General features: G+C 51.2%; 1 protein-coding gene and 2 long non-coding RNA genes across 3 annotated transcripts; 2 read left to right on the top strand and 1 right to left on the bottom strand.

The window, feature by feature from the left end:
• Positions 1 to 2,282: 2,282 nt before the first annotated feature.
• On the bottom strand, positions 2,283 to 4,909 carry LOC126492409 (uncharacterized). The gene is made up of 3 exons (XR_007589586.1): positions 4,584 to 4,909; positions 2,494 to 2,910; positions 2,283 to 2,404 (listed from the first exon to the last, which is right to left on the bottom strand). It is a non-coding gene; the product is annotated as an uncharacterized lncRNA (long non-coding RNA).
• On the top strand, positions 2,845 to 6,895 carry LOC126492408 (uncharacterized). Its single transcript, XR_007589585.1, has 2 exons — positions 2,845 to 2,997; positions 4,922 to 6,895. It is a non-coding gene; the product is annotated as an uncharacterized lncRNA (long non-coding RNA).
• Positions 6,896 to 7,644: 749 nt separating this feature from the next.
• Positions 7,645 to 10,830, top strand: Tlcd2 (TLC domain containing 2). The gene is given in 4 exon segments (XM_050128608.1): positions 7,645 to 9,281; positions 9,507 to 9,589; positions 9,790 to 9,872; positions 10,357 to 10,830. Coding segments are annotated over 4 exon segments (813 nt in total). The 5' UTR covers positions 7,645 to 9,108.
• The last annotated feature ends 2,938 nt before the right edge of the window (positions 10,831 to 13,768 follow it).

Below are 13,768 nucleotides of genomic sequence, written 5' to 3'. Positions count from 1 at the left end.
CCACCACGACCTCTACTGATAATAATTAAAATAAGGCTGTGTAATTGTCCTCCCAATTTCTTCTCCCTCACCTGTTACTCCTGAATTGCCGCCCAAGCACCCTTGGGCTTTGGGAATATGGGGCTGAGGATTAGTTACTCCCTTTGCCTACTCAATACCGTGTTTCCAGAAGTACCCATTTTGGGTAGTCACTGGGGTAAATGGCAGCTGCCTGTGGGCCACCAGCCCATGCCAAGTGAGGTCAGCAAGAAAGAAGCTGGCAGTGAGTGTGCCAGCTGTGGGTCTGGTGGATCGGTGCTCTGCTAAGTGATTTCAAACAATCCCTTCTGAAAACCTTACATGAGACCATACTTTATTATTTACACCGTTTTGTAGATGAAGGAAGTATTGCTACTCGCACTGCTAGTCAGCACCGGAATTTGAATGTTTGTCTGATTCAGTTCTCCTCAGCAAGGGTGGATTTGGACTCCCCAGAGGAAAATTGGGGACATTTCTGTTAGTTCTAACTGGGATCGGGATTGTGTGCTACTGGCATCTAGGATAGAGCACAGTGCAGCCATCTGCATAAGAAATCATCTGGCTAAACATATCAATAGTGCTAAGGTTGAGAAATCTCAACCTGAAACTGTGCTCTTGGCCTTGAGGTCGGTGAGAGGTTAGAGAGTCGGATAAAGTGCAGAAGGGCAACCACTGGGGTCTTGAATGAGGAGGGAATGGGACTCTTATGCTAGGGATAATGGAGAATAGGGCTGCTTGTTGAGACTCCTCTTTCTTCCAAGCTTGGCCAGAGCCCTACTCAATTTCCCCCAACCCTGCCAAGTCAGTCCTGGGACTTCACACTAAGTTTGTCCCGGAGTGACCCTGATTCCCAGCTCAGAGCTGGGACAACATATTTACCTGAGTCTTCCCGTAGGAATTCCCAGAAGACAACCCTGGCTTCCAGGACTGATGTGTTCCACCTGCAGTACCTGAGCTAACAAAATGTTGGCACATTTCCAGAGGGAGGGGGTGGGCTAAAAGGAAAAGATGCGGCACCTAAGAAGTTAAAAGTGGAGTGGGCAGGCCAAGGCTGGAGGACCCGGTCAGCTACCGGACCTAGGAAGGGAAATAGCAACTGAAACAGAGAGTTAGGGTCACAGGAAACAGGGTTCTGATCCACCAGGCTTGCTTTCCACCACCTTTCCTTCTCCCTAGGCTTGGGCTCAGTTTCCCTGTACCATCCCCAGGAGCCTACTGGAGCACCCACACTCAGCGAGCGATCGAACGTACCAGGCTCCCCAAGAGTGGCCTCACCAAACTCAATGTGCTGACAAGAAATATCTCTGGTTCCAATCTCCTCCCTTTCGAACTCTGAAAAACTAAGATGCTGGGGGAAGTGGCAATCCTGGAGTGATAGAGAAAAGATCAGGAAAGTATAACGCCCCCACCCCCATGATTGGGGTTCCATTTCCTTCCCTTACCACCCATGCGGGGTGTGGAGGGGGGGTCAGAGAAAAGGAGATGGAGAAGGACAGACGAGGAGGAGGAGAAGGATGTGGTTAAGACTGATGCTCCCCTGGGGTCGAACAATCAGCTGTTACTAGGGCGGAAGACAGGAAGTCTCCTTAAAGGCACAATGTCCTGAACGAAAAATTGAGGAGTTTGAAGGAGCTAGCAATCACCTAGTGGAGCCCATACTTAACGCAGTAACTACCTCAGCTCCCCTCTCATTTGTCCGCCTCAGTTGCTCGCACCCTCAATTTGGAGATGATGCAAAAGTCATGAACCCCAAGCCAGAAGTTTCTCTTTGGGGGTGAGGAGGGAGTGATGAGGTGGTCCCAGGCTTGTCTCTTTAAATAAGCAATTCGGCAGCTTTTGCCAAGTCATTGGGTTCATTTCAGTTTTTGCCCATCCCCCGCTCTTCAGACTCTGATTGGCCCCTGGGGAAGCAGCAGCCTCTTCATTGGTCTCCACCTTTGAAATCACTTCCCTAAAGTAGGCCTGAGTCAGAGAAGCGCTTTGGAGGGTGGGACTGCCTAGGTGTTAATCAGACGGTGGGGTTTCTGGCTAGTATTACTTTGCCACAGATCGTCCTCTAATCTCTAAACAGAAGCCTTCTCTCTAAAGTGAGGGCTGTGCTATAAATCCTTTGTTAGGAAGCTGCCCCTTGAGAAGTCGTGGACTGTTCGGCAACTAGGACGAGACAGATTCCTTTCGCTAGACCCACGAAGGGTATACTAGCTCCCCAGAGAAGACTGGGGCTGTGCGGGTGACAGTCGTCCCTATACCCCGAAGCCCTAGGGAGTTCGGTTGCATCGGTGGCTGACTTCCATCTTCAGCTCTGCCCACTCCTGTTGCTTCTCGGGCTCCACCTTTCTTTAACTTAGGCCTTCTGTGGAGGCTGGTGAATCAGTTCTGAGGTTCTCTAAAAGAAATTCCAAGAAGGAGGGGCTTTAGCCCTTTAAGGACTTCCCCGCGACCGATTCAGAGATCAGTTTAAAAATGCCAACTCACAGAGCGCGCTGCATTCTGGGAAGCCGAGTGTCACCATAAAGAACTTCATTGACCAAGATGCACTGCAAAAGCACACGCCTTCACTTCCTTCTGCTCTTTAAACTGTGGCTTGACGTAGAACTGGTCTAAGCGAGTGGCCTAGGCCGAGGGCTAGCCACACCTTTTCAGCTATTGGCCAGCTGGTCAGTTGTTGGGCGTGGCTTAGAGCAGTTCCTCCGGGCGAGGGGGTGGCCTCCTTGCCAATCAGAGCCCAGACGCCGGGAGGGGCGGGAGTAAGCAGAGGTGCTGGCGCCCCCCGAGTGGGTGTGGTCACGTTGCCCAGCAGTAGGCGGTGATTGGCCCTGGGAGATGCCTTCGTAGCTCGTGCGTCACCACGCCGCCAGCTGATCGGAGACTGGAGCCGGTGTGTGCTGGGCGCTGGGAAGAGACAGAGCGGTCGGCCGTGCGGAGAGGACGCAGTGATTTTGCTCCCCTGTCCTCAGCAACCCCCACACCCAGCATCAGGTGGGTGTGATCTAGGGGCCCGGTCATTCCGGGGGAAATCGCGGTAACAGGGTAATGGGGGAAAGTAGGGTCCTGGCGACCACACCCTGCCCTTCTGGGGGAGGGGAGAGGGGGCGGCGGGGACGGGGACCCTCCCGGGAGAGGGGTCTGGACTGGCCCGAGTAGTGTGTCTGGATGTTTAAAGAGAGGGTCCCGGACAGGAATCATGGAAGAAGGTCTGGAGAGGTAATTGGGGAAGATAAGAGGCCGGAGGGCTGGGGGCGTCTAACTCCGACGGCCTCAGGTTTGAGGATCCGGGAGCTGACCATTTAGCCAGGGGAGAATCTGGGAGAGCGACTGGTGTGGAGGTGCACAGCCTCTACCGGCGCTGACTGGGGCAGGGCTAGTTCAAGTCCCTGGCAGGGAAGGGGTCCCTGGGCGGGCCAGCCCCTCCTCTCGTTCCCTCCCGGGGATGTTATGTAAGGGGGGAGGGGAAAGGAGTAGGGGGCGGCGGTGCGGAGGCCTTATGCAACCCAAAGGTTAGGGTTTCACCGTGGTTGGGCGGAGGTTGGGGGGGCGGACAGGAGGAGGGCCTGGAAACTCTACCCGCACCCCCCCCCCAGTCTAACTGGCCGTCTTGGACAGAGAGAAGGTCACCTTTGCACCTCCCCCCAGTATGTCCGGTGGTGAGGCCCCTAGCCCCGGCTTGGCCATGACCGCCTGGGAAGCCGGCTGGCTGGGTGGGGCGCCTGGGTTAGTCATCGCTGGGCTCCCTCTCTCCCCACCTTCTGGCCAACTCTTGGCCCCTCCCCACAGTCTCCGGCGAGGCTAACGTCCCCACCTCCCTCTGGCCCTAGTTTCAGCCTCCAACTCATTTGGCCTGTCATCCTGGCTGTCAGAGTAGACTAGAAGCTGTCATGGTGCCAGAGGGTTGATGGAGCAGCTGGTCAGAGGGTCAGTGCCCTGGGCCCACCCCGCCCAGCAGCCAAGGGCACCTGCTTGGCACAAACTCTCAGCAGCCAATGAACCCTGTAGCTGAACAGAGCCATCTCGGGCAGAGAAGAGTGGACAGAAACTGATCACCTAGGAGAAGGAAGATACCACAAAGTTTGTGCTTCCCAAGAGGCTTTTGGAATTTGAAAATCTCCCACCTCACTGAAATCTTTCCACCCCCTGAATTTAGAAATCCCAAGGCAAAATCTCCTTGGCCCCTCATCTGGCAATGGCCATGCCCTTGGACTGCCTGTGCAGAACCACCCTCTCCAGCTCAGCCCTTTAGCCTGCCACGCCCCCAGCCCCCTCCCTGGACCATGCTGCAGGGCCCCGGCTTTTCCTGCTGATTCATGCGTTGGAACTGTGGGGGCGGGGCTTGGAACTTGGAACAAAGTTCAGACGTGGAGGGGCCGGCAGACAGCCTGGAATTCATACCAGATGTACCCGGAATGTGCAAGCGGAATGCCTGGCATCTCAGAGTCCTGAGGAAGCTGCCCAGCTACCCTGCCCATGCCTCCCTCCCCTTCTGCCGGTGGTCAGCTGTCCTCTCCCTCATACTCCTCAGAGCCCCCGCTGACCTTCCAAACTCTAGCCCTCCCCCCCACCATTCTCACCCTTCACAAACCCTCCTTCCAGCTGAATTCACTATAGGAGCAAATCAGTCAAGCTGATTACAGAACTCAAAGCTCTGGACCCGAAGTACAATTTTTCATTTGGTTCCTGGGTTCTAGACCTTGCCCTTTGAATGCTGAAGATGCTGGAGTCCTCAGTCGGTTGCCAGGGGTTGCTAGTGCCTGTAAAGCTGGGCAAGACAAGTGCATTTAGAAGCCTCTTGCTTCTCACTCAAGAGCCCCCCATTAGAAGGTATTGAAAGTCAATAGAGCTAGTGGGTCACTGTCGCTGCTACCCAGCCCTATTCCAAGCTCTCCTGTTTTTCCTCTCTTCCACTTAGGAACCTGTGCCTCCCACACCCTCACCTGGCTGAGCCGCAGTAGTTCTTCAGTGGCAAGCTTTATGTCCTGACCCAGCTAAAGCTGCCAGTTGAAGAACTGTTGCCCTCTGCCCCTGGCTTCGAGGAGGAAGAGGAGGAGCGGAGCGACTTCTTTGCCTATCATCTGGAAGGTGACAGAACTGGGGTTGGGAAGGGCTCACAGCTGGGGTTATGGTTTTAGGGAAGGGAAACTCTGGTGCTTTGGGGAGCCCTTACCCACACTGGCCCAGCAAAAGGTTCAGGTTAAAGTCCCTGACTAAATCGGGGACTAGGTAGCTCCACCTCCCCATGTTACTTGATCTTTGTGTCAATGGGGAGAAACAGAAGGAAAGTCTGTCTACCTGTCTAACAAGACTTCCTCGTAGGCCTGCCTTTCTTATCTCTCCCCACCCCCCAACTTTCCCTTCACACAAGCTCCAAAAGGAAATGTACTCACGGGAAAGGTGACACCAAAATTCTGATCTAAATGGTCATCTGTGCGTTTACCTTTCTCTGTATTTTTTAGATTGGTCCAGATTTTGGTTTTAGGGGTACTTACCTCTATGGGAGTCTTACACCTGTTTCTTTCTCCTCCTGTGCAATGGGGAATCCCATAGATGAGTAGGCGGGAGGGCATCAGAAGTCCACCTGTGCTGACTCAGAGCCAGGCTCCTCTTCCTGTGGGTGGAAACCAAACAGCTCCTCATCTCAACTGTTGTCCTCCTCCACGCCCTGACTAACCCAGCTCTCAGGACTGGGACCAATGCAAGGAGCTAGTGGGAGGCTGGACCTATGCTGGCTGCTCATCACACAAGGGTGACCCAAGGTTTCCCCTCCACTCAACGACAGACCACAGCTCCTGATTGGGTCCTAGCAACTGCTGCCATTTATTTCCTGCCTTTGCTTTCCAGGATAGAGAGGCTCAGCTCAGTGCTGTGCAGGGAAGGAACTGTCTCCTGCAGCCGTCAGAGGAAGCAGGTTCGATGACAGGAGTCCCTTCTGCTGTCGCTAGCCCTGATGCATTCTCATGCTTGGGCTTGGGCTCTGATTGTGGTTCTCCTTTGGCCTAGTCTCCCTAGCAGAAGATGGGTTCAGGGGCTACAGGAAGCCTTTTGTTCTGTTTGGCAGGAGGAGGAGTTCTAGCCCAGTCTCCAGTTATGAGAAATTGAAAGCCATAGGGGAGACTAGATCACACAACCCAACCCTGCTGCAGCCTGAGATGAGGGGTAGGACGGGTGAGGGACCGCAGCAGAGGGGGTGGGGAGGCCGAGTCTGCTCATACCCTGCAACAAAGCCTGCTCTGTCCCTCGACATGGCTTTCTTCCCCTCCTCACTTCACTGGCCACAGTGTGTCCCTCCAGCACGGGCTTCATGGCTCTGCTATCTTCATCCAACATGGAGCCTCAGAGGTGAGGAAGGGCAGCCTGGAAACAGAGGCAGGCAGAAGACCAGTGAACCGGACATTGGTCAGAGAGGCACATAGAAGCCTGGAGAACACCAGGGAAGAGAACAGCCAACCTCAGTGAAAGACAAGCTTACTGCCGCCTCCTCTCCAGACCTCCCTTGGAAATGAAGAGCCATAATGAAGTATGGTCCCAGCTCTTCTCTACCCTGCAGTTTCTATATAAGCACCCTCAAGGAGCATGAGCCACCTCTGCAAGGAAATCATAGCAAATTCAAAGAGGGATTCAAATGTGTAGCACTATGAAAAAAACGTATTTTGGGCTGAGGCTGTAGCTCAGTTGGTAGAATGCTTGCTTAGCATGCCCAAAGCCTTGGTTCTGTCTTCTGCCTTGCCTAAAACTGGGCGTGGTGGCACAGGCCTGTAATCCCAGTCACTGGTGGTAATGGCCAGACTCTGCTACACAAAGAGTTCTGAGCCAGCCTGGATTACCTGAGACTCTGTCTCAAAAGAAAAAAAAAAAAAGTCTTTGTTAGTAATTAAAAGAAGACAGACCTGGCTGAACGCGTTTTTTCCTGATCATGGTAGACAAATGAAAGCCAGAAGAAACTCCTGTGCATTGTGGGTAGCGATATCAAACACTGGAAGAGATGTCTTTTGCCCTTGTAATTTTGTGTTTTAAGAACTGTATCTTAAAATCAGGACTTGGTTATAAAATGTTCATCTAAGGGTTGCAGTAGAAAAAAGAGAAGCTACTGCTTATTTGGAAATCCATTCCTTTTCTGCTGTAATGAAAATTTGCAGGAGGGGATTGCTTAAGTGAGTTATATTCATCCCAATGGTAGACTAGTGCACGGCCATCCAAAGTCATGTAGAAGAAAAATTGACTGGAAAGAAAAATGCTCTTTGAATATTAAAAAATTATTAAAGTATGAGTTTAATTTTGTTTTTAAATAATCTGTTTTTATATATGAGTGCATACTTGTTAATACATAGATTAAGAAAAGACTGAAAGTAGACCCAAAACATTAAGAGTGGTTATTTTCGTATGGTGTGATAGAACAATTTTCCCCTTGTTTTTTCTCATTCTATGTTTTCTATATTAATTGTATATTACTTTTATATGTTAAATAAATTGCAAAAGATAAATGTAAATTTTAAGTTTTTACTTTTATGTGTATGAGTGTTTTGCTGGCATGCATCTATGTGCACCATTCTTATGCCTGGTGCCTCCAGAGGCTAGTAGAGGGCTTAGAATCTCCTGGACCTGGAGTTAGGCTGCTGGATGTGGGTGGTGGGAATCCAACATAGGTCCTCTGCAAGAGCAGCCAGTGCTGACTGCTGAGCCACAAATCTTCACACCCTCTATGTAATTTTTAAAAGACGATTTCTATCATGTGCCTGTTTGGGCACCTGAGTGCGGGTGTCTGCGGAGCCAGAAGAGGGCCTGACATCTCCAGAGCTGGAGTTACATGCTGTTGTGAGCCCTCTGATATGGATGCTGGGAATTGAACATGGGTCCTCTACAAGAGCCGCAAATGTTCCCGGCCACTAGAGCCCTCTCTCCAAGTCCTTGATGTATTTTTTTAAAATTTTGGAGAATTGGGTGTAGGGGAATGGGCTGTATTTAGTGCCCTGGTGAAAATGTTTGCGTGGGGTACCTACTGCTTCTTGAACATGTGTGGGGGTGGGTTGAGTGCTGGGAATCACACCCAGGGCCTTCCCTGTACAAGCTAGGCAGGCGCTCCTGTCACACTGAAGTCAGCCCTGTTGAGCTTCATTCTTTAGTTCTCTGAATCCACCCACTTGCTCTGTATACAGGAAGCGTTCCTCCGACTTCTGGCTGTCAGCCAGCTAAGGAGGTGTGGCTCAGAGTAAGAAAGAAGGAAAATGCTCCAAACCAGTCACTCTTCAGGGAATTCAGGGTTGGAGAGAATGTTCCTCTTAAGGCCAAACGTCTAGGGTTGCTACCGCGGGTGTTGATCTCTTTTGAGTGGGCCTTTTTCTTGAGGCTTGGGAAGGGGAGGAGAATAGTATGTGGTAGGGATTTCCTGTGTCTCCCCTGCCCCAGTAAAGATTCCCAGCGTCTGGGGGCAGGAATTCGGGAAGGGATCCCCCAATGGACTGCTCCAAAACAGGACTCCCCCGTTTGGGGAGTACTATGTAAGGGAATTACAGATGGGCAGAGAGCACCTCTGCCGAACTGGCCATGCTCTCAGGTAAAGGTGAGGTGATGAAAGGTTTGGACCCTCGGGGCTTGGGTGCGCTGCCCTTCTATCTTCACAACTGGGTAAGGATGACCAACCAGTAGGTGAGAGAAGAGGAAACCAGAGCAGGTGAAAGTTAGTGGGCGGAGCCCCATACCTGTCAGGTAAGGCTAGATAAATCGCTTTCTGGAACTCTGAGGGGTTTGGAGACTCGTGGCGTTGGAAAAGACTTCTAGTGTTGTGCAGGAAGGCTTCTGAACTCGGTTGCCGAACTTGATGCCTGGGAGCCCCCAAACCGCAATCCCCCAAGCAGGGGCAGGACGCCAGCGCTTCTATGGCTCCATGGGTGGTGGCCCCACAGCTGCACCAATCACTTGCCCAGCCGGGAGATAGGGGCGTGGACAAGCTAGGGAAAGTTACAACAGGTTGGAAAGGCAAGACAGGCGTGGAAGCCCCTGGCAACAGCCAGATCCCGACTCCGCTGTGGGGTCCTTCGAGGTCCCGGACAACAGGCACGGGGATCAAAGACACAAACTAAAGCCTAGCTGACCTGCCAGACCATGGCATCCTGGGAACTCCTTGTGGTTGGTGCCTCCTTCGCGGCATTTCGGGGGCTGCACTGGGGACTGCAGCTGCTGCCCACCCCGGAAACTGCTCGAGACCTTTGGATGTGGCGGAACATTTTCGTTTCGCTGATGCACAGCCTTCTCTCTGGAGCAGGGGCGCTGGTCGGGTGCGGAACTTGGGGACTGACGAAGCACTGAGGGGCGGAGGTGGAGATGAGAGCGTGGAAGACTGAGGTTGGAATTCTGGGTGGGTACCTTTTAGAACAGATGTGAGGTCTTAAAGTCTGGAGCTGGGTTAGGTTGCGGACAGGTGAGAGTACCAAGGGAATAATGGTTTTAGGTCTTAGAGAAATTAACCCTAGCTCCCGCCCCCCCACCCCCGTCTTCCCCAGGCTATGGCTGTATCCTCAGATGGTCATCGACCCGATTCATGGCCACCCATCGTGGGCAGTGGTCCTAGTAGCAGTGTCAGTGGGTGAGTGTACAGACAGGCTGGGCCCCCAGAAGGCCGGTGCTGAAACAGGAATCCTAGGTCCCTCCCCCGCTTTGGAATGGAGCCCATATTGGTGGAGGTTTGCTGTGAGGGATTAAGGACCTGAGGAAGGTGGTACTTGAGACTCTTCTCTAGGCCTTGCTCTGAGCTAGGACGCTAATAATCCTCTGCCATGCCCACAGGTTATTTCCTGGCGGATGGAGTTGACATGCTGTGGAATCAGAACTTGGCCCAGGCCTGGGACCTTCTCTGTCACCATTTGGTGGTGAGACACTGAAGGGAGAGGCCAGACAGAAAGGAAGCACCTCCAAGTTTAGAACCCAGCCCCTCTTCAGCCTTCTGTCCTCTGACTTTCCCATAAAGCCCCCTGTAAACCCATCTTCCCAGTCTTGGGCTGAACTGGAAGGAGGTTTTGACTGCTAGCCACAGTTTGGAGTCTGGGCACTACAGAAGAGGTTTGGATCCCCACAAACATCCAGCCGGTCATGAAAACATTGATGCAGAATGTTGCTGAGAGGGGGAGTCATGGTAAAGGCTGTGGGAAGGAGGCAGAAAAAGCGAGGATTGAAAGCTGGGGTGTGCTGTGCAAACAGTCTAGGTTCAGGGTGAAATAGCCTCTGGGCAAAGACATGGGTCAGCAGGAAAGTCAGGTTTGGGGGGAGTCCTCCGAAATGCTTTCGTGTCCTCAGTGTCCCGGGACTCGATGGGCACAGGTCATACGAAAGTCTGACTTTGAACCTTGTCCCCAGGTAGTGAGCTGCCTCAGCACTGCGGTTCTGTCTGGCCACTTTGTGGGCTTCGCTGTGGTGTCTCTACTTCTGGAGCTGAACTCCATCTGTTTGCATCTGCGGAAACTTCTGCTGCTTTGCCATAAGGCCTCATCCTTGGCCTTCAGAGTAAGCAGCTGGGCCACCCTGACCACGCTGGCCCTCTTCCGCCTTCTACCTCTAGGATGGATGAGTCTGTGGTTGTTTCGGCAGCGCTACCGGGTGTCTCTTGCTCTGGTCATCCTTGGTGGAACTGGGCTGGTCACTGTGGGATCCATGAGCATCTCATTGGGTATCCGCATTCTGATCAGGGATGTCTTGCAGTCTCGACCCCACCCATTTATCTCTGTGCACAAGGAGACCAAGACATATGAAGGAGAGACAGTCACCAGGAACAATTCCACTCTCAGTCTGAAAAACTAGAGAAGTGGAGGTTTCCTCTTCAGTCAGCCCTGAGACTGGGGCCAGGAAGAGGAGATGGTAGCCTTCGCTGCATAGTCTCCTGTGTAGCAAAGCCCAGACTGTATTAGCAGTATCGCAAGACCTTTTCCAGATGACCCACTTCTCTCCCCTTCTCAAGACCCAGGAAGGTTTCATGGAAACCCACATTACTGCTCACTGAATTCCTTTGCTCCAGCGTAAGGACAGACCACAGGACAGGAGGTTCTTCTGGAATCAGAGAGGCCTGGCATGGAGAGCCATTTATGATCAAATTCTGACCTCATTTATGATCAAATTCTGACAGTGTGATAAGAGCACAGGAAACATTATCTGCTGCCAGGAAGGATGCACGTGGCAGTTGCCAGTGAAGACAGAAGCTAGGCCACTGCAATTGTTGCTGATACCTCTGATCTTCTAGGTCAGACTGCAAGTACTGGGATTGTACTAGCCCTACCCTACTGCAAACAGCCTTTCTAATACTTGTGTATCTTCTGACCTAAAAAAAATATAATTCTTAGATGAACATGGTCTGTCTCCTAAGGCAGCACAGAAGCCAGAAGCCACAGAAAAGACTCAAGTGCCCAGTGTGATCACCTAGCACTAAACTTTCGAGACAGGGTTTCTCTGTAGCTTTGGAGCCTGTCCTGGAACTCCCTCTGTAGACCAGTCTGGCCTCGAACTCACAAAGATCCTTCTGCCTCTGCCTCCTGAGTGCTGGGATTAAAGGTGTGCGCCACCACCGCCCGGCTCTGCAGCAAGTCTCCCATTGCGGCTCTCCTCCATTTCTCGTCTGAACATCCGGGTTACAGGACTGCAGAGGACTGAACGGTGGGGGGAGAGAGTGATAACCTTTGATCATCACAAAAAAAGATACAGGAGCAAAAAACAAGAGGCAGGAGGGGCTTTTAAAATGCGCTGCTAAGATCAGGTGTGGGTGATGTCGACTTTAATCTTAGCACTCACGAGGCAGAGGCAGGAGATTTCTGTGAGTTCGAGGCCAGCCTGGTCTATAGAGTGAGCTCCAAGACAACCAAGGCTACACAAAGAAGCAGTGTCTCAAAAAATGAAAAACCAAAGCTATAAAAAAATGATGCTAAGAAGTGAAGGGAGAGAAAGACAAAGAGGATGAGGGAGACAGATGTGCACATGTGCACAGATATGTCTGAGTAGAAGAGAGAAAGATCCAACCCCAGGGAAGAGTAAAAGCTTCAGCAGACATATTGAGAAAGGTTGTTACAGAGGCTAAGAGAACCCAAATCATAGTGTTAATGAAATGGTCACAAAGAAAGCAGGAAAAAGCCAGGTGGCAGTGGCACATGCCTTTAATCCCAGCACTCAGGAGGCAGAGGCAGTTGGGACTCAGTGAGTTCAAGGACAGCCTGGTCTATAAGAGCTAGTTCTAGGACAGGCTCCAAAGCTACGGAGAAACCCTGTCTCAAAAAACAAAAAACAAAAAAACAAAAAAAAAACAAAAAGGGAAAGAAAGAAAGAAAAGAAAAAAGAAAAAAAGGAAAGCAAGCAAGCAGGAAAACCAGAAATAAAGTGGGACAGAAAGGGACCCCAAGAGAGGGAGGCCAGGTAGTCTAGACATCAGAACCCTGAAAGCAGACCCAGGAGAGATGGAGGCGATAGTGGCAAATGGAGAGAGTAACAGAGAGAGAGAGAGGTAGAGGTGGAGAAGATGGGGAGCAGAGAGGGGACTGAGAAGCAGGGACAGAAGCGGGAGAGGGTTTGCTGTATAGAAACAGGAAGCGTGTTGAGCTGGAGATAGGCAGCTGCAGTGAGATGCAGACAGGCTGACAGAGACTGACGGGAAGAGGGGTCAAGTCAGACTAGATCTGCAGGGAAGACAGGACAGGCAGGGCGGAGGAGCATCCCGGGTGTGGGGACAGCATGTAAAGCACCTAGGTAACATCCAAAAGAAACAAAAGGGGGAACAAAGGAATAAAGAGAGAGGAAAAGACAAAAAAAAGAGAGAGAGAGAATATTGTATGAGATCTCCATTATAGTCAGAAAAACAGGAGCAAAGCAGAGAAAATAACAAGCAAAGACTGGAGTCCGGCAAGGTGGCACACACTGATAATGGTCAGGATGGTCAGGAGTTCAAGGCCAACCTGGGCTACGTGAAACCCCATCTCAACGAACAAACCAAAGAAGAAAAAAAGAAAAAAATCGGACATGGCAGCTGCAGCATTACCAAGTGTTCATGAGGTCTTAGGTTCAATGCCCAACAGGAACTTTTTTTTTTTAAATGTAGGATTTGGCAGGAGCTTTGTTTATTGATATTGGTCTGGGTCACTAGGATAATACCATGGCCAGGTGAAGCCGAAGCCGTCCTCAAGACTGACTCCATGCTTGCGATAGATTCTGTCTGCCAGCAGAGGGGAGGAGTTTCAGTGGGGAGAGGACATGAATAAATTGCTATGCAAATGATTTCATTAGTCTATTGTGAAAGTGATTGCTTTGAGTCATCTCTCTTGGCTCCAGTGGTATCCTGGTTTGCAATATGATGTGGGCTGTGGAGGCTTTGACTTGAGATGGTTTCCTGTTACAGATTTCTCTGCCTATCCGTCCCCCCCACTTCTGTTTGTTTGTTTTGTGTTTTTTGTTGTTGCTGGTGGTGGTGTTGTGTGTGTGTGTGTGTGTGTGTGTGTGTGTATGTGTTGGGAGTCGGCTTTATGTAGTGGAGGCTGGCCCTGAACTTTTCTTGATCCTCCTGCCTCTACCTCCTAGTACCTAGGCCTGTGAGTATAGGAGTGTGTCGCCAGACCAGGCCGGGCTACCAGGCTAGCACATTCTCTTTGTGACTACAGATAACTGAGATGTTATAAGATCCTCTATGATCAGAAAACCTAGGAACCAGGGAGAGGTCTCAGAAGATAATGATACTTGCTGTCAGGCCTGATAACCTGAGGTTTTTTTTTGTTTTTTTTTTTTTTTTTTTTTTTTTTTT

The sequence above is a fragment of the Alexandromys fortis genome, unplaced genomic scaffold (assembly GCF_014885135.2).
Source record: "Alexandromys fortis isolate MF-2015 unplaced genomic scaffold, M_Fortis_MF-2015_v1.1 scaffold_80, whole genome shotgun sequence".
Taxonomy (NCBI): Eukaryota; Metazoa; Chordata; class Mammalia; order Rodentia; family Cricetidae; genus Alexandromys; species Alexandromys fortis.
The sequence above is the reverse complement of the archived record's forward strand: the minus strand, read 5'-3'. Positions and strand labels throughout refer to the sequence as shown.